The 25,976-nt window shown below is 40.9% G+C and overlaps 12 protein-coding genes across 12 annotated transcripts; 5 read left to right on the top strand and 7 right to left on the bottom strand. All coding sequences in view use genetic code 12, as the record gives it.

The window, feature by feature from the left end:
* Nucleotides 1–46: 46 nt before the first annotated feature.
* Nucleotides 47–1,411, bottom strand: TOS1 (Tos1p; the record flags this gene model as incomplete). Its single annotated transcript, XM_051815260.1, has 1 exon — nucleotides 47–1,411. The coding sequence occupies one exon, from the start codon at nucleotides 1,409–1,411 to the stop codon at nucleotides 47–49; it is 1,365 nt and encodes a 454-aa protein (XP_051671251.1).
* A 1,767-nt stretch (nucleotides 1,412–3,178) lies between these two features.
* Nucleotides 3,179–4,372, bottom strand: CANMA_003116 (uncharacterized protein; the record flags this gene model as incomplete). Its single annotated transcript, XM_051815259.1, has 1 exon — nucleotides 3,179–4,372. One exon carries the CDS (start codon nucleotides 4,370–4,372, stop codon nucleotides 3,179–3,181), a length of 1,194 nt encoding a protein of 397 aa, XP_051671250.1.
* A 326-nt stretch (nucleotides 4,373–4,698) lies between these two features.
* Nucleotides 4,699–5,268, top strand: CANMA_003115 (uncharacterized protein; the record flags this gene model as incomplete). The annotated part of the gene is made up of 1 exon (XM_051815257.1): nucleotides 4,699–5,268. The coding sequence occupies one exon, from the start codon at nucleotides 4,699–4,701 to the stop codon at nucleotides 5,266–5,268; it is 570 nt and encodes a 189-aa protein (XP_051671249.1).
* Nucleotides 5,269–5,409: 141 nt separating this feature from the next.
* Nucleotides 5,410–7,665, top strand: CANMA_003114 (DEAH-box ATP-dependent RNA helicase; the record flags this gene model as incomplete). The annotated part of the gene is made up of 1 exon (XM_051815256.1): nucleotides 5,410–7,665. The coding sequence occupies one exon, from the start codon at nucleotides 5,410–5,412 to the stop codon at nucleotides 7,663–7,665; it is 2,256 nt and encodes a 751-aa protein (XP_051671248.1).
* Nucleotides 7,666–7,760: 95 nt separating this feature from the next.
* Nucleotides 7,761–8,966, bottom strand: FOX3 (Fox3p; the record flags this gene model as incomplete). Its single annotated transcript, XM_051815255.1, has 1 exon — nucleotides 7,761–8,966. One exon carries the CDS (start codon nucleotides 8,964–8,966, stop codon nucleotides 7,761–7,763), a length of 1,206 nt encoding a protein of 401 aa, XP_051671247.1.
* Nucleotides 8,967–10,226: 1,260 nt separating this feature from the next.
* ARF3 (Arf3p) lies at nucleotides 10,227–10,820 on the top strand (the record flags this gene model as incomplete). The annotated part of the gene is made up of 2 exons (XM_051815254.1): nucleotides 10,227–10,241; nucleotides 10,308–10,820. The coding sequence occupies 2 exons, from the start codon at nucleotides 10,227–10,229 to the stop codon at nucleotides 10,818–10,820; spliced, it is 528 nt and encodes a 175-aa protein (XP_051671246.1).
* Nucleotides 10,821–10,839: 19 nt separating this feature from the next.
* Nucleotides 10,840–11,550, bottom strand: RKI1 (ribose-5-phosphate isomerase; the record flags this gene model as incomplete). Its single annotated transcript, XM_051815253.1, has 1 exon — nucleotides 10,840–11,550. One exon carries the CDS (start codon nucleotides 11,548–11,550, stop codon nucleotides 10,840–10,842), a length of 711 nt encoding a protein of 236 aa, XP_051671245.1.
* A 436-nt stretch (nucleotides 11,551–11,986) lies between these two features.
* Nucleotides 11,987–12,547, top strand: RPS7A (40S ribosomal protein eS7; the record flags this gene model as incomplete). The annotated part of the gene is made up of 1 exon (XM_051815252.1): nucleotides 11,987–12,547. One exon carries the CDS (start codon nucleotides 11,987–11,989, stop codon nucleotides 12,545–12,547), a length of 561 nt encoding a protein of 186 aa, XP_051671244.1.
* Nucleotides 12,548–12,593: 46 nt separating this feature from the next.
* Nucleotides 12,594–14,375, bottom strand: BZZ1 (Bzz1p; the record flags this gene model as incomplete). The annotated part of the gene is made up of 1 exon (XM_051815251.1): nucleotides 12,594–14,375. The coding sequence occupies one exon, from the start codon at nucleotides 14,373–14,375 to the stop codon at nucleotides 12,594–12,596; it is 1,782 nt and encodes a 593-aa protein (XP_051671243.1).
* A 527-nt stretch (nucleotides 14,376–14,902) lies between these two features.
* Nucleotides 14,903–16,699, top strand: CANMA_003108 (phosphatidate phosphatase; the record flags this gene model as incomplete). Its single annotated transcript, XM_051815250.1, has 1 exon — nucleotides 14,903–16,699. One exon carries the CDS (start codon nucleotides 14,903–14,905, stop codon nucleotides 16,697–16,699), a length of 1,797 nt encoding a protein of 598 aa, XP_051671242.1.
* Nucleotides 16,700–16,720: 21 nt separating this feature from the next.
* On the bottom strand, nucleotides 16,721–17,932 carry CANMA_003107 (uncharacterized protein; the record flags this gene model as incomplete). The annotated part of the gene is made up of 1 exon (XM_051815249.1): nucleotides 16,721–17,932. The coding sequence occupies one exon, from the start codon at nucleotides 17,930–17,932 to the stop codon at nucleotides 16,721–16,723; it is 1,212 nt and encodes a 403-aa protein (XP_051671241.1).
* A 377-nt stretch (nucleotides 17,933–18,309) lies between these two features.
* On the bottom strand, nucleotides 18,310–25,821 carry CAS4 (Cas4p; the record flags this gene model as incomplete). Its single annotated transcript, XM_051815248.1, has 1 exon — nucleotides 18,310–25,821. One exon carries the CDS (start codon nucleotides 25,819–25,821, stop codon nucleotides 18,310–18,312), a length of 7,512 nt encoding a protein of 2,503 aa, XP_051671240.1.
* Between the last annotated feature and the right edge of the window lie 155 nt (nucleotides 25,822–25,976).

Raw genomic sequence — 25,976 nt, 5'->3', positions numbered from 1 at the left:
AAAAGGCAATCAAACATTGTGTTTGTGTATGTGTGGTTAGTCTAATCTAGTAACCAATAGTGGCTGATGAACCTGATTGTTGCAACCATGAGTTGACAGTATCTTCATCCAAACTAGAACCAAAGTCTGTTGAATCATCAACTTGAACAATATGGATCTCGTCACTGGTGAAAATAACAGCAGCTTTGAATGATCCACTGGTTGGTCTAGCAAAGTAATCTTGTGATCCACCACCACCATTGTTGGTTGATGATGAAGCACCTTGTCCATCATGCAAATGACTAATCAATTTATCTGAACCAGAAGACAAGATTTCAAACAAATCCAATTCACCACAACCAGTGGACCAACATGAACATGAAGAGTCACCGTATTGCAAAGTTCTTGGGATTTTAGCATTCAATAACCAAACAGCAGGCATATCAGCATTGTATCCAGATGATGAACTATCGCTTGGCATTTCAAATTCAAAAATGAAAATCTTGTCACTGCCACCGAAACCATGATAGGCTACGGTTCCATCTCTGTAGTAACCACAAGAGTCTCCTGAACATTTTTGACCTGACATGACAACAAATTCCTTGTCTGATCCAATGGTGACTTCTTCTAAAGCAACAGCACTTGAGGATGCACCTGAATTGTCAGAATTTGCATATGACAATGAGTTTCCAAACTTGGATGACCAAACACCAGAGCCTGAACCACCATAGTAGTTCAAAAAGACACAGTTGTCAGCACTGCCTGGAGTGTAGTAGGTATCTCTTTCCCATGCACCATCGGCGGAAGCAGTTTCGGAAGATGAAGATTGGGATGAAGTGGTGGTTGGTGCAGACAGAGTTGAGATTGATCTATAAGCTTTTCCTTCACCAGCTAAATTAGTAATGGACGTAGTACCAGAACCAGCAGCAGAAGACGACGAGGATGATGAAGTGTCTTGTCCGTTGTCAGCGTTGGTGGTTTCAGTAGTTTGTGAAGTGACGGTGTTTCCATTACTATCAACCATAACAGTTTGGGTAACTTGAACAATCTCAGTGGCTCTCTTGTGTTTATGATGGACATGTTGGGTGTTGCAGTCTTCTTCGTCAAGTTCTCTCTTGGAATTACTACTTGAATTGCTTGGATAGTAGACACCAAACTGTAACAACTTCAAAGGACCTCTGAAATGAACTGATAATTCCTCATCAAGGGGACTCAAGTTTCCTGAAAACGAGTACGATTCTTGCGAGCAGGACCCACTGTCTTCATCCATATTGGTGACATCTTTGTAACTTCCCGAGAATCCAATACCTTTGTAGACGACTTTGGATGTTTCTGAACAGTAGTAATTTCCTCCGTCGTATGAACAGGATGATGCCTCGACTGATAAGATCGAGGACAATACTGCGAATAATGTGGCAGTTGAGAACTTCATTGGTGATACTTTTGAAATGAGAAAGAATAAAAAAAAACAAAAACTTTGACGAGTTGAGTGTTATAAGGAATGACTAAAGGTTAGTGGATACTTTATTTAAAGTAGTAGTAGTGGTGGTGTTAAAGGAATGACAATGTAGTTGGAATCAAAGGAGTTTTTATTAATTAAGTAAAAAGAAAAAGTGGTGAAATGAAAGGAGATAATAAGAAGGAGGAATTTGTTTTGGTTTTATTGTCAGACTTACACAAGTTAAGTCTAAGTCTAAGTCTAAATAATTGCTTTCGGAAGAAGACAAGGCTTGTTGTTGGTTATGAAAAGATTTTTGCATCAAGTGTATTTGTGTAGTTGTTTATGTTTATTTATTTTCTTTTGTGTTTGTGTTTGTGTTTGTGTTTTGACGACAGAGATTTCTTAACTATAGGAGTCGAGAGAAAAAAGGTAGTGTAAGTGGGGCAAGTCTTGCTGGCTTAAGTTAAATTCATTTTTATTTTGTTTTAATTTTGTTCAAACCGTGTACTAACACAAAACTAAAGTGTTTCTATTCATTTATTGTATTATTCACGTGACTCAATTGTTTTTCTTTTTCTAAAGTAGTGCCATCCGTCCTAATTGGGATAAAATAAATAAATAATAAATAAATAAAAAAACATTGGGCGTTTTTGTAATTTGTTACACAAAGATATAGACAGACAAGACAGGTGGACAAGACAGGGAGAATGTGGGTATTTCCCAAATCGTCTAATTATTCCAGCCTTGTTTTCAAATTGTGCCAAGTTTGGAAAAGGATAAAATAAAGAAAAGCTAAACAATAATACCAGTGGAACAGGCTTATGAGTGAGTGTGAGTTATAGCAAAAGCTATCGAATCAAACGATATTTACCCATGTGGAAAAGTAAACTGATGTTATCATTAAATCGTTCTACTTTTTTCGTTTCTATGTACTAGAGATAGTATATGCTGTGTGTGACAATGTAGGTGGAAAAAATGAGTCGTTTTAATCCCTCAAACCATTTGTAAAAGAAATCGTAAGGTAGTTAAAATAAATAGAAAAAAAAAAGCAAAGCCGAGGTTGTTGTTGTTGCTGTTGCTGTTTAAAAGTTTTTTGCTTAATTTTGAGGCAAAAAAAAAAAAAAAAAAAAACTTTTTGCAAGAAGATTGTTTTACATGAGAATTAGAAAGCCTACAATAGAATTGGCTTACAGGAGAATTTACAAACAAGAGAAAATTGTTTTCAAGTAGTAAACATATACTGTAGGTGAATCATTCGAGAGAGGTTGATCATTGTAGAATCATGCCTCTTGCAATCACACACTTTGATGCTCTGATCAAATGCTCTGATCAAATGCTCTGATCATGCAAGTAATTACTCTCCTACTCTTCCAAAAGAGAGGTTTTTTAGGTGCAGTTATTTAAGCTTTGTGTTTTCTTCAAGCATAGTCTAAACTACAACACAACAGAGGTCTAGAAGCACCACCTGGTAAAACCATCACTATGCAAAGTGAATTACGCAGATATACTGGATCACAAATCTTGCAGAATGCATACCCAGAAGTGTTTTTGCACAACCGTTGCATTGTTACGGAGGAAAAACCGTTTAATTACAAACTGCAAAAATAATGGATACCGAGAAAAGTTTTCCATTTTTTCTTTTGCACTTTCTGATTTTGTGCAGAGATGAGAGACACAGAGACCGATGGCTGGTATGTGTTAACTTTGCCTAGAACTTTTGATATTATCATAGAGATCACCTTCATAAATTTTTTGTTTTCAGCTAATGAGTCTCTCCTCTAAGGCTTCATCAATCAGCGTCCTCTCATCTTCTTCAGCATCATCATCTTTCAACCAGTTTGGAATGAAGCTCCATTTTTCAACTTCAATAACCCCATTAAACCACAATGTGCCAAACACCAAGATAGCAAATCCTGTCATTTGCAAAAACTTGAATTGTTCCCATTGCATCACCACTACGGCAAATAACCACACAATCAAAGTCCTGCAAGTGTCTACTGTTGACCTTGCAGTGGCTGAGATACGGTGGGTTATGGATAATCCGCAAAAGTTAAAACTGGCAATGGATGCCATAATAAGTAAAGATGTTACAAAAACGGTTCTATTGGAGAAGACTTGCGAAAACGCCTCAACAATATTGAATGGCGATTGGGCAAACTCCTCGGGTGATTGGATCGCCTTGTAGATGAAATTAAGCACCACCATAAATGTAATAATAGTTGTAGCACCAAAAAAACCCTCAATGTAAACCAACTGTAATGGAATAATTGGCTGTTTGGCCAATATATGTTCTTCAACGACAAATTGCACACCTTGTAATGAAGTAGCGCTGATAATCAATATTATTCCAAATATGACCAACCCAGCGGCATTATTCGGACTTGTTGTCTCTGTTTCATTTGTTTGCTGCGACCCACTCAATCCAACAACTCCGACACCCAAAGTAATGATAAATAGCGCGATCCAGTGCAATTTGGATATTTTGCGTTTGAGAAAGATGACCGATAACACCGCAACAAACAACACAACTGACCCACGCGTCATTTGGTAGATGGATACAGGAACGTAAATGAGTCCAATGTTGAGCAATGTCGTACAACTTAAATCACATATTGCTGGAATGGCCAATTTCCAATGCTTGAAAATGGCAATAATCCCTTCACTTTTATCTGTTGTTGGTTCGTGGTCTTGATCGTCGTGACCGTCACCTAGTTGAATATAAGACGTCGAGTAGTACCATCTGTATCCGATGTATACAAAAAACATTGACAACTCTCCTAAAAACATTTGGAGGGTTTGTATGCCTGGTTGGTTGAAATATTGTGGTGGTGGTTGATCGCCATTATTGCAGTGGTGGACACATTGATTGTCTTGGTATTTTGTGAGGAGTGAGTTGGCAGCACCAGTGAATAATGTTCCAAACACTATAGCAATTAGGCTTGTGTCAACCATGATGTAATTGGAGTGGTACGTTGGATGAGTGGTTGGATGGTACTGGTATTTGGTGGGTGATAAATTTCTCTCGTTTCAGATTTACTAAAATGGGGTAAAGGCTACCAGTTGCTTAGAAAGATGGGGGAGTTGCAACAAGCAAGGTGGCCCAAGTGATGGTATCATAGAAGTGGTCATTATCTTCAGTAGTCACCATCTGCCGTTATCTCCTGTAATAATCTTTAGACACCATCTACTATTATCTCTCTCTCCAATTTTGCAATGAAATTCTGCATAACCAACAAACGAAAATCCCCACCCTGTTTTTATCACCACATCTTTTCGCTATGAATTCAGATCAATCAGTTCAACCAGTCAATCGCCTGTTGATCTCCGTTGCGTCTCCCGCTATCACTTGCTCATCAACTACCACGAATCGCAAAATCGCTCCAGCGTTGTCCCTCGTTAACAGCAACAACTTCTACCACAAGAAGACATTCCAGGATCGGCGCATATTAGCCATTCATGAAACCCTCCACAAGTCGGGTATCTTGTTCTTGGTTAGCATTTACTGCTTTCTTTGCAACTTGAACGAACTGAAGCAAGCCATAGGAGAGAAAGTTGAGCTTTTTGCCTCATTCTACCAGGACCAGTTTGCCATGCTCCCATTTATTGGAGAGTTGGAGCTTACTAGAGATGAGTTTGAAGTCGTGCTCAACTTGTTTGATGATTTTTACATTGACTACAATTTCATCACATTGGGTAGTCAAAAGAGCGTCAAGAATAAGGGTAAATTGCAACAAGCGCTTTCTGAGTGGTTCAAAACACGTGGTGTGGTTATGGAATCCAACAAGGAGTTTTCAAGGGAAGTACTTAGCGTTGCGTTGAATGATTGGTATCTGCATTTGCAGAGATAAGAAGGAGGGGGAGGGGGAGGTTTAGGGTTTTAGCTATGTAAGTTTTTATTTTTGTGCATATGTAAAGATGGATACTTTTTTATTTTTTGCGATGCCTTTTGAAAGTTGACTTCTCTCTCTTATTCACGTTCTAATTCTGCAATGACTGAAAGATCCCTCAAAAGACAAAAGGTGGTTATTGACGATTCACAGGCGGAGAAGGTTGCAGAGGCGGCAGAACAGTCCCTTCATGATCATCCACATGCCGAAGAGAAGGAAAAGTTGATCCACCACGATAATGGCGAATTCAAAGGACTCGTGCGCCACCAAACAACAGCTCAAGATGCCGAAAGACTAGAAGATGGCCCCATTAATCCATTCACAGGAGACGAATTTTCCGATGCATATTTCAGGATCCTTAAAGTGCGTCGTGATTTACCGGTGCATGCCCAGAGGCAAGAGTTTCTCAGGATTTTCCACTCGACCCAGATTATGGTGTTTGTTGGTGAGACCGGTTCGGGAAAGACGACCCAGATACCCCAGTTTGTTCTTTATGATGAGATGCCTCACCTAACAGGGAAGCAAGTAGCATGTACACAACCAAGAAGAGTTGCCGCCATGTCGGTTGCCCTGCGTGTCGCCGATGAGATGGATGTTAACCTCGGTGAAGAAGTTGGGTATAGTATACGTTTCGAAAATAAAACGAGCTCAAAAACGATATTAAAGTACATGACAGATGGTATGTTGTTGAGAGAAGCAATGGATGATCATAATTTGAGTAGATACTCGTGCATCATCCTAGATGAAGCGCACGAAAGAACATTGGCTACTGATATATTGATGGGATTGTTGAAACAAATCAGTTTGAGAAGACCCGACTTGAAATTGATTATTATGTCGGCCACATTGGATGCCGAAAAGTTTCAAAGTTATTTCCATGATGCACCATTGTTGGCAGTTGCTGGTAGAACACATCCGGTTGAGATTTACTACACGCCCGAGTTTCAACGTGATTACTTGGATGCAGCTATACGTACTGTATTGCAGATCCATGCCACTGAGGATGAAGGTGACGTGTTGTTGTTTCTCACTGGTGAGGAAGAGATTGAAGAAGCTTGCAGAAAGATTCAGTTAGAAGGTGACGAGTTGATTAGAGAACAAGGTTGCGGACCGTTAAAAGTGTATCCATTGTATGGGTCATTACCTCCTAATCAGCAGCAGCGTATTTTTGAGCCAGCACCAGCTCCAATTGGACAAGGCGGTCGTCCCGGTAGAAAAGTCGTTGTGTCAACCAATATAGCAGAAACGTCATTAACCATTGATGGTATTGTCTATGTCGTTGACCCGGGATTCTCCAAGCAAAAAGTGTATAATCCAAGAGTGCGTGTTGAGTCGTTGTTGGTGTCTCCAATCTCGAAAGCGAGCGCACAACAAAGAGCCGGTAGAGCTGGTCGTACCAGACCAGGTAAATGTTTCAGATTGTACACCGAGGAAGCATTCAACAAGGAATTGATTGAACAGTCGTATCCAGAAATTTTACGGTCAAACTTGTCATCGACAGTGTTGGAGTTGAAGAAATTGGGTATTGACGATTTGGTCCATTTTGACTTTATGGACCCACCGGCCCCAGAAACGATGATGCGGGCATTGGAGGAGCTAAACTATTTGCAGTGTCTTTCCGATGAAGGTGAGTTGACTGCATTGGGGAGATTGGCTTCGAATTTCCCCCTTGATCCTATGCTTGCCGTTATGTTGATTGGCTCGCCGGCTTACAAGTGTTCAGAGGAAATCTTAACCATTGTTGCCATGTTGAGTGTTCCTAGTGTGTTTGTGCGTCCGCAATCAGCACGCCAACTAGCTGATGAGGCTAAACTATCGTTTGCCCAGCCCGATGGCGACCACTTGACCTTGATCAATGTATACGAAGCATTTGCTGCGCAATCTGAAGCAGCCCATAAATGGTGTCGTGACAATTTCCTCAGCTATCGGTCGTTGGTATCAGCACGTAATGTCCGCTCACAATTGCTGCGAATGATGGAGAGATACGACTTGGAACTTGTGTCACAGTATGGTGAAATTAGTGAAGGTCAGTATTGGCAAAATGTTAAAAAGGCACTTGTTGGTGGATTTTTTATGCAAGTGGCCAAAAAGAGGAGTGGTGGATCAAAGGGATATCTCACCGTGAAAGATAACCAGGATGTCATGATCCACCCAAGCACAGTGGTTTCGCAGCCGGGCGAATGGGTCATTTACAATGAGTTTGTATTGACGAGCAAAAACTATATCAGGACTGTCACCATTGTGCAACCAGAATGGTTGGTTGAGATTGCGCCAATGTACTACAACTTGGACCATTTTGCTAAAGGTGATGTGAAGTTGAGCTTGGAAAGGGTAGTTGATAGGAAAAAGAGGAAATAGAAGTGAAATAGAATGTGAGTAAATTTATTTAATCATCATCATCATCTTAAAAAAAAAAAATATCACAACACAAATTCATATACCGGCTATATAACTTATTCTCTAATAATGATGGAAGCGGCACCCATACCAGTTCCAATACACATAGAAGTCAATCCAATTTGACCTGGCTTCAACAATGGCAAGATAGTAGCGTATTGTCTAGCACCAGTGGCCCCCATAGGGTGACCCAAAGCAATGGCACCACCATTCAAGTTGACTTTCTCCTCAGGGATTCCCACTGATTGGATCGAGTACAAACATTGACCAGCAAAGGCCTCGTTAATTTCGAAAACGGAGATGTCATCGACTTTAAGACCAGTCTTTTGCAAAGCCTTTGGGATGGCAACAGCAGGACCAATTCCCATAATCTCCGGTGGGACACCAGCAACCCAACAACCAAGGTACTTGGCGACAATTGGATAACCGTGCTTTTCAGCAAATGAACGTCTCATCAATAATACCAAAGCAGCACCATCGGTAACTTGAGAGGCGTTACCAGCAGATGTAGAACCATCTTTTTTGAATGCAGGCTTGATCTTGGCAAGCTTTTCAGGGGTGACTCCCTTTCTAATACCCTCATCTTCTGAAATGACAACCTTCTTCTCAATTGGTTCACCATCCTCATCTTCTTCTTCATCATCTTCAATCCAAGATTCGATTGGAAGAATTTCCTCCTTGAATTTACCTTCAGCTTGAGCCTTTTCAGCCTTGTTAAAAGACTTGGCGGCGAATTCATCTTGCTTTTCTCTTGAGATTCCAAATTTATCACAAACGTTTTCATTAGTGATACCCATTGGAATTTGATTCTTTTTAAACTCTTCATTGTTCTCGTATGCAGGGTCGTACTTGGTGATGGCATTTGGACCATAGTCTTTAGACATAGACTCAACACCACCTCCAATACCACACTCGATTTCACCAGTACGGATCTTGTTTGCTACTTGCGAAACAGCAATCAAACCGGAAGAACAAAATCTATTAATGGCAACAAAAGGAGTGGTGTGTGGGAATCCAGCAGCCATTAAAGCAGCACGATGTTCAAAGTCACCACCTCTTGCGTGCAACACATTACCGATGGCTATATCCTGAACGAGGGTTGGATCAAGGTGAGTCTTTTTGATAAACTGTTCTCCCAACTCCTTCAAGAGGTAGTCGGATCCAACGTCTTTGAATCCACCTCTTCCACCTTTGGTTAAAGCGGTACGATAAGCGGCAACAATGACAACATCGTCTGGGTTCTTTTGCTTGTATTGTGACATAACTGTTGGTTTGTAAACTGTAAGTTGTTCGGTTGGTTAAAATAAAAAGAAGAAGTTGAAAGTAAAGAGGTTGGAAATTTTTTTATGTTAAATTTTAGCCACTGAAAAATGGAGAAAAGGGCAATGATTCTGTTTCTTTATCAGCGGCGTGTGTAGGTGTGTGATATTGTCTAGCGGTTATTTTTCAACCGAGGAAAAACAAAAGACTGTGGGGATTTTTTTTTCTTTTTTCTCCGTTGAAGGGTCATTTTCGGCTATAAAGAATTACAAATTGTTTATATACCTAACAAGGGGCAACTTAGGATACAAGGGTAAACCTGGGGAAATTAATTCTTTGGCAAAGGATGGATGGAACGAGAGAAGCCTTACAGAGAGACCGTATATAGAGTTTTTCTCTTTTTTCTTTTTTATAAATTTCCGCTTATTTTTCTCAGAAATCTTAGGGTCTTAATAGCTTCTCAAGGTGGCCATAAAACTACTACCTTGTATCATCAGGACCAACAAGGTAGCAAGATTGCTTACGATCCTGAGTTATCCTTGGGTTTATTGACTCAAGGTGACTTGTTAAAAATTGCATGTGCATAATTTTAATTGCCACTCGAGATTATCCCTGGAGCTCCACGAGAACCCCCGTACGAAATTCAGACTAGCTTATACTACACTATGATAAGAAATTACTAGTATCTAGGTATAACTCTTGAGCATGAAGCTGGATCTGCCAACACCCTTTTTTTGCAGCAAGAAAAGACGGATAAAAGATCGTGTTTGGCGCTACCTGTCATGTGATTTTTAGAAAATCCTCCATATGCCATTTCTGGACTTCTGTGTAAACGTTTCAGCGCATCCAATCGATGAGATCGATACAGATCCCTCTATCTATATTTCGCTCAAGCCCATACATTACCTCTCGTGATCCACCCATTAATCTGACTAAAACCAAAACATAGCTGTACGCATACCCTACAGCTTCGCTAAATCTCGTATTCTTTCTTTGTGGATAACACTAGCCTGCAGCGTTATGAGCGAACCTGACAAACTATAATACATATGTTCCAGCCTCTCTCAAATTGTTTTTATAACCTCGTACTACCTTATAAGCCGAAACGCCCTGACTCGTCCTCTTTTTTGTGTAATGTTTACTCGTCTAAAAGAGACGCATTTTTGTCGTCAAAAATCAGTTGATAGTATCCACGTTACATTTGAGGAAGACGAAACACGTTTTTCTTTTTGAACTGAAGCAGGCATTTTGCACCATTCAAGATGGGTTCCTTAGTCGTATGTATAAGCGGCAGACACTCCCACGTGTAACGATGTTCCGCATGTACTAACTCCTCTCCATAGTCAAAACTCTTCAAGAACCGAGAAATGAGAATATTGATGCTTGGGTTGGACAATGCTGGAAAAACAACGATACTTTACAAGTTGAAGCTTGGAAAGACTTCCAAGACTGTGCCCACAGTAGGGTTCAACGTAGAAACAGTCAAGCACAAAAATGTATCGTTTGCAGTGTGGGATTGTGGTGGACAAGAGAGAATCAGACCTTTATGGAGACATTATTTCACTGGGACCAACGCGTTGATCTATGTCGTGGATTCAAGCGATCAGTCGCGGTTGGAAGAGTCAAAACAGGAGTTGTACAGGATAATAACTGACAAAGAATTGAACAACTGTTTGCTAGTGGTGTTGGCCAACAAACAAGATGTCGATGGGGCCGTCAAACCAAAAGACTTGATTGAAAAGTTTGAATTGAATAAGTTGAGTGGTAATCATACGTGGTCTGTCATACCTACAGTGGCTATAGACGGAACCGGGTTGGTGGAAACGCTTAATTGGATATCGTCGCATTCGAAATAAACACTTTTTACTTACTTACTTACTTACTCTCTAACAGCCATGTAGTCACCTCACCCGACTCTTCTCCAAAGTATGCCTTTTGAGTAATGCCGGAAAAGATACCGGTTTCAACAACACCAACCAATTGCTTCAATTCATGATGCAACTTGTTTGGATCCTCAATCTCGCCAAAATCGGCGTCCAAGATGAAGTTGTTGTTGTCGGTAATCACAGGTCCTGCCTTGGCTTTACCTCCTTGTCTCAAGTTCACTGTTTTAGCCCCCAACTTGGTGATATCGCCGATTAACTTGGTAAACGCAATAGGTACAACTTCAATGGGGACCCCTTGATGCCAATGTTCGCCCAACTTCTTTGACTGTTTTCTATAATCAGCAACAACAATTAACTTCTTTGCTGCCGAGGCAACCAACTTTTCCTGAAACAAACATGCACCCCCACCTTTGATCAAGTTCAATTGCGGGTCAACCTCATCAGCACCATCAAAGGCAATATCAATGGATGGGTATTGTTCAATCTGGCCCAAACGTAAACCATTATCAACAATGAGCGCTTTTGACTGGAATCCGGTTGATACACAGACAAAGTCGTCCTTGTTGGACAATTGCCCTATACGTTCAGCAACGTAAACCACAGTAGATCCGGAACCAATACCAATTACTTTGGCCTTGGGTGGTAAGTTCTCATCGACAGCTCTGTATGCTGCCAATTTTTTAGCAGTTTCGATAGACATTGAGTGGGTGAATCGACGTTGAAGCAAACGAAGCATTTTAATTTCGGATATTGCGTGCGGCTCATGTAGGGGACGTGGGTGGTGACTTTGTTTGGGTATTTTGGGTGCACACAACTAGTAGTGGTAAGGAAGTTGCACACCAGTTAAGGGCTCATTCAACGATCATCTAGCTATTACTCTATATCTACTTCTGTATAGCTCCTCTGGTTTCTCTACTTCTTCCAAACTACATCCCTACTGCCTACTCCTAGGTTCTGCTTTGTCGTCACGTGCACCTTTGTATTTAGGGCTTCGCCCTAATGTATATTCTATTTTTTTTTCAGCTCACGTGAACAAATTCATCTAAGATGAAGAAAAAAAAAGAGTCTGAAAAGATTCCCAAATTATTCAAGAGCACACCCCCCCTTATCAACCATCATTAGCATCAAACCAAAACATGGCATCAAAGATCCTTGCTGAATCTCCATCCCCACTCGACTTGAAGGTCGCTCAAGCTTTCCTTGATTTGGAATCCACCACCGACTTGAAAGCTGACTTACGTCCATTACAATTCAAATCCGTCAGAGAAATCGATGTCAATGGAGGAAAGAAAGCTCTTGCTATCTTTGTCCCACCACCATCATTGAACGCTTACAGAAAGATCCAAACCAGATTGACCAGAGAGTTGGAAAAGAAATTCCCAGACAGACATGTTGTCTTTTTGGCTGAAAGAAGAATCTTACCAAAGCCATCAAGAAAAGCCAGAAAACAACAAAAGAGACCAAGATCAAGAACCTTGACTGCTGTTCACGACAAATTGTTGGAAGACTTGGTTTTCCCAACTGAAATCACCGGAAAGAGAGTAAGATACTTAGTTGGTGGTAACAAGATCCAAAAGGTTTTGTTGGACTCAAAAGACTCTACTGCTATTGACTACAAATTGGACTCATTCCAACAATTATACACTAAGTTGACTGGAAAACAAGTTGTTTTCGAAATCCCAGGTGAGACTCATTAAGTTCTGTGTGTGTGTATAAAAAGTGTTTTAATGAAAAAGCTATAATCTATATCCTTTTTACGTAACTGGTGGGAAACATACCCTTTTCCCCATTCAACTCTCCTTCCGTCCAGCCAGAACCGTCGGTGTCATCCTCTACCAATATGATTCGATCGCCAGCTTGTATAGATAACTCATCATCACCATCAGCAGTGTAATCGTAAAGGGCTTCCAAGTATTGCACTCTCTTTGCCCCTTTCTTTGGCGCTACTGGCGGTGGTTTCTTTGTTGCTGCTGCTTCCTCTGCTGCTGCTTTTACTTCAATGTACGATGTTGGCACCAAACCTTGTCCCTGTGGGCCAGATACCATTGTCCATCCGGAACCGTCGTCCTCTTCCACTACAGACAACTCATCACCAGGAGAGATCCCTGTCTCGTCGGCACTCGTTGCAGTGTACGCATACAAAGCTTTTGCTGTGGGGCCAGACTTGCCCTTCCCACTTGAGCCCCTGTTACTTCGAAGGTTGAATATACCACTGGGCAAGATACTTGAAGTGTTTGACTTGACCGTGTGAACTGACTGTGCATCGCTTTGCTCGGTCTTTTTACCCTTGAGGAACCCAAAACGGGATTTTTTCTGCAGAGCTGGGGCAACATAGCTCAAATCTTTGTCCCCAGCGAAATTCTGGATAATTTCAATCTCCACTTCGTTCTTGACCCTATTTGTGTCTTCTTTCATAAACTTGCTCAAAATGGTTAGCGAGCTTTGCAACCCCGCGTCAAATTTCAATGTTATACTCTCGTCTGTCTTCCTCTTTGCCGTGCTTTCCTCAAGAGACTGTTTCATATCCAAACTCGATTGTTCAAACTTTCCATATTCATTTGTTGCAATATTGAGTCGCTTCTTCAACTCAGTCAACTCGGGCTCTTTGATCACCAAACTCTCGTCGTCGTGCCAAAATGAGCACGGAATGAAATAAAAGTCCTGTGGCTCAGCCCAATCAACCGTGTTGTGTTTGATGAACATTGCGATATCCAATTTAGGGCTATTCTGATCAATGGTACTGTCAATTAAATGCAACTTCTCCTTTACTTTATCTAATGAGTTTCGTTCCACGATATTTGCGTTTTTCAACAACTTGTTCATCAATGCTACCCTGTCCTCATTCAATTCCTGCAAGTAGTCTAACACTTCAGGCACATCCTGGTAGTAATACTTGTCCTTCAATCGATTAGCCACATTAATCTTTATCAAGTATGCATTTTTTCCGTTATTCATTTCCACTTCCTTCTCCTCTAGCTTGCGAGCATGTTTATCAGTTGGCGATTTCTGGTTCTTGTCCCTCGCCGTTTCAGTAGACTGACATAACGAATCGTAATGCTTTTTTGCTTTTGCAACTTCATCTTCAACTCCCTTCTTTTCTGTAGTCAAATACTCATTGATTAGGGAAATTTGGCGCTCAATTCTTTCACATTTTCCTTTTAAACTGACCAAGTTTTCGCCAATTTTCATTTGCAACTCACGACTAAAATTGGCCTTTTCGTCGGCAATCGCCTCTGTCTGGGTCAACACATCGTTCCAAAGAACTAACGATGCACTTTCCAATGATCCAGGTGTGATCTGCGGCTCATCGCCTACTGACAAGTTGGATGATATCTTTGCCTTCTTCTCAAAGAATCGTTTGGTCAATTCTTTTAACTTTGTCGAATACTCTTTTTCAATAACCGCTCGTTCACGATAAAACTCGTCAACGTCTGATAAGAAGTTGATACCGTTCTTAATCCATGTTGATGTGACTTTATAGGAATCTTTCAATTCGTTCCCTACGGATAATTGGTCTAGCGACATGGTTTGGTTGTCGGTGTGGGTAGGTGGGTGGAGTTTGTTTGTTGGCGGCTTTTGTATTTACATTTTTCGGTGTGTGATTGACCAAAATAATATTGCAATTGGTCCAGTTATAGACTTTGTGAGGCGGTAACTATGGATTGTTTGTAGTGGTAGGTAGTCTGATATAATCTTCTCCATTGGTATCTCCATTGGTATCTCCATAATTGTTCTCCATACCATCATCTACGATCAATCCTTATTCATATACCTACTTCCTTTACATGTATCTTCAAGCTACGTCATCTACACCACCTTAAATGTACATTATTTTACCGACAGTCCTAACCTTCTATCTACATCTACCTTCCCTCCCGCCAGGTATACCCCTTGCTCTAACCCATTCCTCCAACTCCTTCTTCCTTTTTTCACCTTCTGTGATTTTAATTTCAGTGCATTCCGTCTTCACAAAATCGCAAAGTACGTTTCTTCTTCTTGCTCTCTCTCTTCCTCTCCCTCCTTCCCACCCCATGAATCTCGAAAGCAACTCAATGTCCAGACGACAACGATTAATAGGACTAGCCAAGAGCACCAGGGACAACTACATTCCCAAGATCACCGGATCTGTTACCTCACTCGCGTCCGGTGCATCCAAAGCATTTACCAACCCGAGGGAAGTCTATGATGAAGAAGGCAAGGTGGTTCTCCCCAAGGACACACGGATAAAGTTGTACCCTACATACACGAGGAAGCTAGAGAACAAGTATTATATCGATGTTGCTGGATGGGTATCAGCTCCTGGGGCCATGAATCGGAAAAATAGAGTTATGATGTCTGTTATCAAACAGTTGATGAAACGGAACAGCCAGGACACAGAACAACAATTACAAAACCAAAATGCTTTCCTCCCGGTACATCAAGTCCATCATAAAGAAATTGAGTCTGATAATGAATCGGTTCACTCGGCAGCATCGGATCAGAGTACCAGCTCCATCCCAGGCTCACCCAACTCTGACGCTATCATCAACGAGCGACTCGCTGACTTTTTCGCAAAGTCAATACCAAATACAGAAATAAAGATCACCATTGGCTCCGAAAGTCAACATGAAAAGGTGATAAATGAAGAATTGATTACGGATGGGTATGGATACTTTCACACCACAATAGAGGTAGACTACAAGCCATCTGTCATCTTTGCGTCATCAATGGTCACCGAAACTATCTTTGCCGCACAAAACGTTATGATAGTCCCAACAAAGGGGCTTGGTGTCATTAGTGATATTGATGACACGGTTAAACTAACTGGAGTCGTAGGTGACAAACGAGTGTTGCTTCGAAATTTGTTGTTGCAAGATTTTGAAGCATGGAAAATCCCGTCGATCGTCAAATGGTATATCGATCTCAGTAAGCGGCAGGATATCAGTTTCTTTTACGTTTCTAATTCCCCATGGCAATTATTCCCATCGATATCGGAGTATTTTAATCTCGTCGGTTTGCCCAAGGGATCAATTCATTTGAAGAGGTATTTGGGCAGCATTATCTCCTCGCTATTGGAACCGTCACTGTCAAGGAAAAGAACCATGTTGCATAAGATTCTACGAGACTTTCCTGAAAAGAAGTTTGTTTGTATTGGAGATTCGGGCGAGTACGACTTGGAAGCGTATGTGGACCTAGCGAAAAGCTATCCCAATAGGATACTATCAATCTATATTCGTTATGTGGAGAATTCATTATCATTAGAGGACGACCGTCGTATTTTGAAGGAATTGTTGCGGCTATTAGCAAAAAAGAGAACCGCCGAGGTGACATCTAATGATAAGGAACAAGAAGATGCATCAAATGCGCAAGATATTGACTTGATTGATTTGTCAGATTCGCCCGTGTGTTCGCCTACAGATTCTACATCACCCAAGAAAAAACCGCCAATGAAACCGAAAAAGCCTAAAAACCTTCAAAGTAACTCTATTGACAATACACCTGACCTAATGCTGCCACTTTCATCAGCAATATCATCGCAGTCTCCACTGGTATCGGTCCCACCATCATCCAACGTCTCCTCCGATGGCAATCTGATGATTGATGAATACAGACCACCGCTTCCACCTAGACGTTCAAGGACGACACCGAAGAATGGCGACGATTATGAACCAGGTAGCATTTACGAATCCTTAGGTTTTATAGAGTTGGAAGATCGGGATAAAAAAGGAGCTGAATGGATACGTAGAGTGACTACAGCCATTGCTGATTTGAAAAACACAAATACACAAATCCACATATTTATGGATAGTGATGATCAATTTTTCGAAAGCAGTTGCAACAAATTGGATGAAGATGTACGGGTGAAATAGGTATTTTATAGATCTACATAATCAAGCACTAATTCCCGTGTCCCCATTAGCCTGGGGAGCCTCAGAAGCATCAGTAGCATTAGAAGCATCATCAGCCTTTACCTCTCCATTGGCTTCTCCATTGGCTTCTCCATTGACCTCTCCATTGACCTCTCCATTGACCTCTCCATTGACCTCTCCATTGACCTCTCCATTGACCTCTCCATTGACCTCTCCTTTCACTTCTCCATCATCCTGGTAATTCTCCTCCACATTAGATCCATCTCCGTAATCTTTAATATTATCGTCAGGAAGGTTTGATCTGAATTGAGACAAGTCCCAAGACTCTCCACCATCGTCTTCCTCCGTGTAATATTTGTCGGAAAACTTCTCCAATATAACTTGCCTACCAGTTTGTGGTTTCTTCCCACTCTTCTTTTCCTCCTCTTTCTTTTGATCTTCCCTCTTTGATTTTTGTTCAATCTTCCATTTCTTGAACGTCTCTGCTGTAATGGGTGTAAATGTGCTCTTGTCTAACTTGCTTCTTTCCAACTCTAAAAACTCCTCTAATGTAATCTTTGGTGCGCTTTCTGCCGCTAGTTTCTCCAACTTCTTTTGCTCCTTTGTCTTTAATACGAATCCAGGTGGCAACGAGTGCTTATACTTACATTCATTACCTCCATTCGGACACACCCAGAACCAACCATACTTTCCATTCTCCACCGCGTCTATAAAGTACTTACAAACCTTGTCAGTTGTGGTTTTTGGATTACCGTGCTTCGAAAGAATGACACTACGCAACTTCTCTTCATCCCAGTTGTCCATTGTATCTTGTTCCTTCTCTTCTCTTGCATCGGTATACAAATCCTTCTTGGCATCTTTTCTCCCGACATTTGGATCGTGACTAAATTTACACTTGTTTCCTTTATTACAAACACCTTGTTTGAAAAATTCACACAATATCGACTTGGGATCAACTCCAAAGGGAACTTTTTGCTGTTGTATTCCGAAAAGTTTTGCTGCTTCTCTTTTAGCCTCTTCAGCAGCCTTCTTTTCTTCGGCTTTCCTCTTGGCTTCGGCCTCTTTCCTCTTGGCTGCTCCACCGTCAACACCTGCTTGTAATTGATTGATTTGCTGTTGTACTTTCTTTGATTTATTCTTATTCTTCATACCGAAAGTCTTGTCTTCGGCAGACTTGGCCTTTGCCTTGGCCTTGTTCTTGTCGGATGGCTGTTGCTTCTTCTTTGGTGGCATTGCGTCTTCAGCTTATGGGTTCTTTTGTAGTCTTGTGATGATATACAAACCGATGATGTAACTTTTTTTTTTCTTTTCATTTTTTTTTTCACCCATTTCTTTTTCGTTCAGCAACAAATGTAAAAACTTTTGCATCCAAACTTTATAAAGGATGAACAAAAAAGAAGAAACCCCGAATGGAGTACGTTGGTGCGCATTATGCACTTCTTTCTCTCGTCATTCCACGATATGGAAGAATGTTCCGTTTACAATGTATACATTCACATTGTACGTGGATGTATCACAATCCTTACATGTACAATCCGTCCCTTAAACTACATCTCTAGCAGCTTACATATGTTTAAAATGTACATTCATAACTACTCTATACAAAGGTCTTATTGGCCCATCCTCTTTCTAGATCTCTTTCCAAGTAATCCATCCAATCTTGTGTTATCGGGCGACATTGCTAGCTGCGTTACATCACTTCCATTAAACGAGTTCTTGCTTGTCATTAGTGATGCCGACGATGGTGTACGAGGGCTCATGTCAACACCAATAGTTGGTGTCAAGCTTTCTCTCGTCTTTGTCATTGTTTTGTTTCTAAACGGAATATACGAACGTCTAGATGGAGCTGGCGACGCATACTGCTCATTTTCCCCAATGTAGTCCAATAAATTGTTTCTTGAGTTTGTAGTTAACGTCTTGTTCAAAATTGCCGATACTTTCTTGTCATATGTATTGGGTGCACTTTCAATAGGGGATGCTTTATTGAGGGGTCTAGCCTCGATTGGAGAGCTAATTGTTTTCCTCTTTGCCATCTTGTCAGTATTGAAGAAACTATCAAAGTCATCGAGTGCTGCCCACATATTACCCAAGGTGGTTTCATCAACGCTAACAGATACCGCGTCTCCATTGTCATGAATACTAGGACTGTAGTAATCTTCCATGTGAAATTGAATTTCCTCATTATTTTCCTGTTCGTCAACAACGGCTGTAGCTGCAACACAAGTTGAAAAAACGGCATGGACGTTATTTCGAGTGCTGGCAGCAGTAACTGCGGGCATTGGGATCGACCAGCCACTCTCCTCGGGTATTCCAAATAATGTGGCAGTGTTCTCATACTCCTTCTTGACAGTAGTATTACCAAGACTCATTCGTAAAATATCCCTATCCATCAACGACCCTGAAATCACATCCGTTTCATCCAAAACTTCCAATGCTGGTTCGGCAAAGTTGGTAAGTAACAAGCGCAACAATGGCGAAATCAAGTCAGCGCCAAGTCCAATAAACTCCTCTTTTTTGAAGTCGATATACGGAATAATAGCTTTGAGGAAGACCAATACCTCCCTCCTGATAAATTCAGTTGGATTGGACAACATTTTCAACAATGAAATGAGAATCATCACCTCATAGTCAGGAAAGTATAAATGGCGCATGGTGGTTACAATTTGCACAACAAAATCCTTCTTTGATCGAAACTTGTTTTTGCCCAATGAAGTCAAAATCTTTGCTAGCGAAGACTTATCAGCGGCTAGTTGAGCAATAGCTGTGGCTGTTTTCTCAATTTGTGGAGTTATTGTCTTGTTCTCTAAAGCATCGAGGAAAACAGGCATGTTCGCAATCAATGCCGTTATAACCCTCGAATCTCCCATTCCAACGATTTCAGAATCCTTCAAAGTCAACAACTTATCCATAAAATTCAATGTTGGTTCCCAAGAAGCTGATGATCGTAGTCCAACAGTAACAATCTGTTGTAACCCTTCGAACTTCCCTTCCCATTTGGGTGGAAACGTTGATATGAGACAGTTTATGGTATCGGTAGCATTTAGATCAATTTTGGAAATAAACTTGTTCATTGTAGATAAAACCTCAACAAACTCCTGCTCATGTATTGTGCTCAAGCAAGCAACACTAGACCAAAAATGTTGTGGGAAATCAATCAACATTTGTGAGTCCAACTCAGCAGCAATCGCATTCAATGTCATCAATATCTGCATAGCAAAGCCTTGAATATCGGCAGATTCATCGGATATAGTATTCGACAATCTGTGAAACATGGCTTTCAAGATACTCAAATCAAGAAAGTTTATGAGAACTCTGAATATTTGAAACGATCGACATGCACTGTGTCTAACAGCACAGGTTGTACCCCAAGTCAAGGCGATCCTACTCCAATCATCTTGCAAAGCTGGCATTTTCGAGAAGACTTGAAGAACATTTCTCACCAACGAAATCATATTGTTTGGTGTTCGGGCCCCCTTTTTGTCGTTGTTCAAATCGTCATATACCCACAAGCTCCTAATATGATCTTTGCTTCTTATACGAGAAATCATGTCACTTGTTCGTGGCTCATTCCCTGCCAACGTGTGAATCAACCGAATCAAAAGTGTACCTGCCTGTTCCCTGACTAGCACAAGGTAATGATCCAACAATGTAAACGAAATATGCAACAATAACGGCAAATTTTCAACCAAAATTGGACTGTTTTCCACCAAGTCAACTATAAAAATGACAGAGATTTGGCCTAAAGAAAATGCAGAATCTTTTTCGCTATAATCAAGCACCTCTGATAAATGGGAAACATATGGGTAGGAATTGGGGATCTCTATTGGTTTTGCAGCTGGCGGGATCATCATCTTTGGTTGCAAATTGCTAATCAATTTGCGCAAGAGGTAAAACTTATCTGCGTGAGCAGCTGCTAAGTAATTGATCACTTGCCTTGTCTTGTCAACAAGAAACGTGCTGCGATGCTCAAGGCAGTTGTTGAGGATGTATTCGTAAATGATGTCGAAATTGTCTTTGCAAAGCGCCGTCCACATAGCTTCAATATCCAGTGATTCCATTTCATATTTGATCGATATTTCGAGCAAATTGTTTAATATCATCACTGACAGTGGATCATCGTTGTTTAGCTTTACCTTTTCCAAAAATGCGGTCATCATAATAGCAAGATTCTTCCTCGAAGAAACAAGGTTATAGAAATGCGAAATGTAGGAGATGCGAGTGTATAAACGCTCGGTGTCGCATTCACAAACAACTCTTGCTATCTGACCAACAACTTTCTTTCTCCCAACTAAGCTATCCCCATAAACTGCCTCGGCAAATTGGTCCAAATTAGCCCCACCTAACCTTCTTTGAAGCTCAGTCAAAAGCTTAAACGCTGACTGTCTCACTTGGGAATTGACACTGCCACATAAAAAGCAAACTAACACAAACATTTCATCCAGCACGGTGTCCAGCTTATCCTTGGACAAAAATGCATCAACATAGGTGCAAAAGTAAACTGGCATCGACTTCATGTCTGTACAGCATTGTTTAATCACCTCCACTACAACATCGCCATGGTTGTAATTATTATGAAGTAAATTTTCCAATGCAGATTTGCCAATGTCTTGCACCTTATCTTCTGCTTCCAATAATGCATGTATCCAATTCAACAACACGGGGATATCAAATGAAACATAAGCAACTCCAGCTCCTGGTATTTCAAGTTGTTGGGTGATCTTACCCAGGCACAAAATTGCCATACAGCTCAATGCCGAACTTTCAAGTCTTTTCCTCTCAAACTCCAAAAGGGCAATTGCTGAGGGTGAATCTTTGCGCTGGTTAATCTTTTGGGTAATTATATTGTACCGCTCTTCGGTGATTCCACTAGAGTCACCGTAGCCACACCACTCTTTAAGATAGTTGAAGCAAGACATTCTCGCCTCAAAAGGTAGCCACTGGTCCAACTTATCCCCCTGTAACGCCAAGAATACATTTTCCAAAAATTCACAAAAGTATCGACGCAATCTTTGGAAATCAATATCAACTTGAACCGTGCTTAACGTTAGGAAAGATTTGGCATTCTTAACAATAGCAATCAAGTCAGAAACAATTGAATCATCTCCGTATATCTCGTCATTGCTCTTATACTTTTCAGTAATATTCATCAATATGTGAATGATTTCAATGCGGAATCGATCGTCAGCGAAATTCCTCTGTTTGACGTCAGTATTCCATTCCTGCACCACCGAAGGGACGTTTTCCAAAAACGTTTTGAAAATGTTGACATTGATATGGCTCAATCCAACAATAACCGCCTCCCTCACCATCATTTGGTGAGATTTAAGCAATGGCAAAACCATACGAAAGATTGACTTGGCACTAGTGATTTTCTGATACTGGATAAACATCTGCAATGATCTCTTTCTTCCATGAGTTGGTTGCGTGGGGAAAGAGATTTTCTGCTCGTTGGTTGTGGTGAGGGTAATACATGCAAACACCAAGTACAATTTCCATTGATTGACCAACACTTCAGGTGGTACTGCCGAAGATGGTCTTGACGAAAACAACGATGACGTATTTGATTTAACATTGTCGGAGAATTCCAACACCAATTCATGCATTTGCACCAAACTAACGCAAACGATATCACGACACATTGCTACTGGCATGGGGCATTTGACAAAAAGGATTGCAAGGATTTTGGGGTATAATCTAAACCACATGGTGGAGTCGATTCCATAGTCCGATTCGGCAACCTTGGTCAATACTTTTTTATCGTTCTTGAGTCGCGCCAATCGTTGACGTTCAGGTAGGCTCAATTCCTTTTTAAATGGTTTGATGATATCGTGAAAGTCAGTCTCTTCTAAAATGTGGATGATCCGAGTGCCAACATCAGCGGCAAACTTCGATGAGCTTCGTGAGTGTTGCATTGGGTCCAGTTTTGGCTCCGACTCTTCCCTTTCAGTTAGATTATATATCGCTTGGTCAAACTTATCGACAATGCGCAACACCTTGATACCATAAGATCTGACTTGAGGATCTTGCGAGCAAAGGAAAAACAACCCATTGCCTTCAATACTCTCCACCAGGTTAATTATCGTCTTCCACTCCAATTCATTTCCTGTATTCAGCTTCGGCATATCCTGTTTGTGATTAATTTGGTACAAGTCATTCAACACATCCTTGTTCATCAATTCATCATCCTGAGCTAAGGGGTTCTCCATTGGGTCAGTTTCCACCTCAAACAGTTGAAACCAGGTATCAAGTAATTCCGTATACAATTTCAAAAGGTAGATAAACGTGGGCGAGTTTAAATAGGTCGAATCATACACCGAGCTTGTCTTTTCCGATAACTGAAATGCAAATTTGGCAAATATATTCAACAAAGTAGTGGGGTTTTTCCTCGTCGATAATGATTTCAACGCACGCACTGAAGCATCCAGTACCTTCCTACTTGAGTGAACGGCATTTCTCGTCAACAATTCCACCACTTGCTTAAGTGGAAGACCACTGGAACATTGTGTTTCACCCTGTGGCGGCACCATAGTATACGGAATTGAACCAATCAAGTCGGAAAACAATTCCAAATGCGAATCCTTGGATAACTTTGACAACGACTCATTATTGAAAAAACCGAATGATTTGGCCGGCTCTTCAAAACGGAATCCAAATGACGACATAGATTTGACTGACCCTGAATCAATCAATGTGACGCCATATTGATGATCGAGCATTTTCAAAGTAGTGCCAAATGTACGACCGAATTCATCATGAATTGCAACATTTGTGCTATTCTTGGCAAGAAACTGGAAATGGGAGCTTGTTATAGCCTTTTGCTGATCTATACCAGGAAATGCTGGTTTATCTTTGCGTTCAAATTCTTTCAAAACTTTGATATACGATCTCACCACCAACATGAGTTTTTCGGTTTGAATTTGTTCCAATGTCTGGCCAAAGCCTTCACGTAATAAGCGAAGCAAAACATTTTCAAGGGTGTAGTTGAGATGGTTGTACCCAACGATTTGAATCATCTGCGCCAACGCATCAATTAGCTCATGGTGGGTAGTTAGCCAATGTCTTTTAATGGAGGATACAGGGTTGAACAAAATCAATTTGAAAAACTCATCCAATTTTTTAATTGTTGAATTAAGCGAATCAGGTACGCGATTGAAATAGACCCACAATAATCGACTAGTGTACACGATGAATGCTGTCTTTTCATGCACATCAACTTTTGGTTTCAATTTAAACGCATTTTGTTCAATAATGGCATACCATTTCGACGAAAATAGCTCTTTACGTGAAACAGACAATGTTGCCGTAATCACATTCATCAAGTGTGACCAGCCACTGCCGAAATGAGATGTCTGGGTGTTTAAAATGTTGGACACGCTAGTTGTTGTGCTCGATTCGGGGAGTCTTCTCCACATGTCTATCGCCTTGTTGTAAATCTTTTCAATGCCTTCGTTCCACCCTGGATCATTTGCCTCGGCAGTCAAGCTGTTGGCCAAAGGTAGCACCAAGTTTGATATTGAGTCACAATAGGCATAAAGAACGGCCTCGTTTGTAGTTCTGTCTAAAAACTTGGCAAGTATTTGAATAAACTCTTTGCTATCTTCAAATAGCTCTGGTGGATAATGGTTCAATTTGAGATACTTCATACCTGAGATGAGGAGATATAATCTTGGCTCGTCCTCATGATTGATTCTCTGGGGAAGCTTTTCCAAATCGAAAACAAATCGATCACTAACACTGAGGAATCTCTTTTCTGACATTATCCCAAGTAACTGAGCAAACAATGTCCAATTGGCAGCCCGTATTATCGATTGGCTAGTGCTTGCTGGATCGGTCGTCTTTAGCTGGGTATAAACAATCTCTTCTAGCTTATCACCAAGATCCTCACCCATCACCTCAGTTGGCGTCTGCTTGACAACTTCCATTAGTACCCGGCACAAGATATAAATGGACACCAAGGACTTTTTCTCAGCATTTATTGCCGTTTGTTTAATTATATCAACTTGTGAGTCCACCACTTGCTTCTTTTTCAACAACTCTGGGTCTGAAGATAAGGTTGAAACAGATGACTGATTGCGACGATGCGTTTTCGATTTGCTTCTCATTAAACTGATTGATCGTTTAGGTTTGGGAGGTGGCGCGAAATTATCCTCGGGCAAAGTCTTTTTGGCATGAATTAGTAACTTTTCCACTTCCTGTGCTGCATTGGATGCCACCTCACTTTTGGATTTTCTCCAAAACATAACACTGTCAATCACCGGTTTAGGTTTTCTTCTAGCAATGTAACCCAAGGACTCGACGATTTTATCAAACTGTGGGTCGGCACCTTCTGCAAATATGTTGAATAGTGAAGTTTCATCAGCCATTGAATAGTCAAGAAATACATTTAGTTTCCTCTCTGCAAACCGGACAAATTGGGTGAATATAATATGTAGGGTGTATTCAGCAGGAGTTTTGAAATCAGTGGCTAGGTTTTTCCTCGATATACCATCTTCATTCATTGTGAGTACGTTCTGTAATGATGCTGAAGATAGTGGTGCCGGTAGCTGTGGTGAGGGTTCGGTATGATCATGTTGTGGCATTAGTGACATTGGAGATGCTAGCAGTTGATTCAACGATAGTTGCGTATTTTTCGACTTAAGGGCAAATTTAGGTGTTTCAATTGGTCCAACTTGGTCACTAGCTTCAAATTGATGGAGGTTTAATGTATCTGTTTGATAATGGTCATTGACTGGTGGTTCTTGTAGTTTAAATGTAGTTTTATGTTCATGAAGATTGTTTGGTAAAAAAGACAAGCCAGTTGCCAATGTTGGTGTTTCACTTTGTTGATAGTCAATCTGTTGGGTGTTGAGGTTTTGATCACTAGTAAGTGATAATCCTGAATGGTTTTTGAAATTCAAACTGTCAATTTCAAATCCATCAATGCTACTACTAACATCTTGCATCTCTGGCTCTTGATCGATGGATCGGTGGTTATTTGCTGATTCGTGGAAGGAGTTGGGCGATGGTGCATAAATACGGTTCGGCAGATCGTTCTGTCCTGTTTCGTCTGCATCTTGATCGATGGTACCATCGTGTGGTAGTTTTGGGATATATATAGAATCCAAGTCTGGTATTTCAATCATTGAATGGTGAGAATAATAAGAGACATGCGATTTGATTGGCAGTTGTGAGGTACTCTAAGTATAGTAAAGTGTTCTGTAAAGTGTTTTGTTTGTTTGTTTGTAGGTGGTGGTGGTAAACTGTCAATTGAAAGAGAGGACTGTTGTTTGATTTTAAA

This window comes from Candida margitis (assembly GCF_024628925.1).
Source record: "Candida margitis strain CBS 14175 chromosome Unknown scaffold10, whole genome shotgun sequence".
Classification (NCBI taxonomy): Eukaryota; Fungi; Ascomycota; class Pichiomycetes; order Serinales; family Debaryomycetaceae; genus Lodderomyces; species Lodderomyces margitis.
The sequence above is the reverse complement of the archived record's forward strand: the minus strand, read 5'-3'. Positions and strand labels throughout refer to the sequence as shown.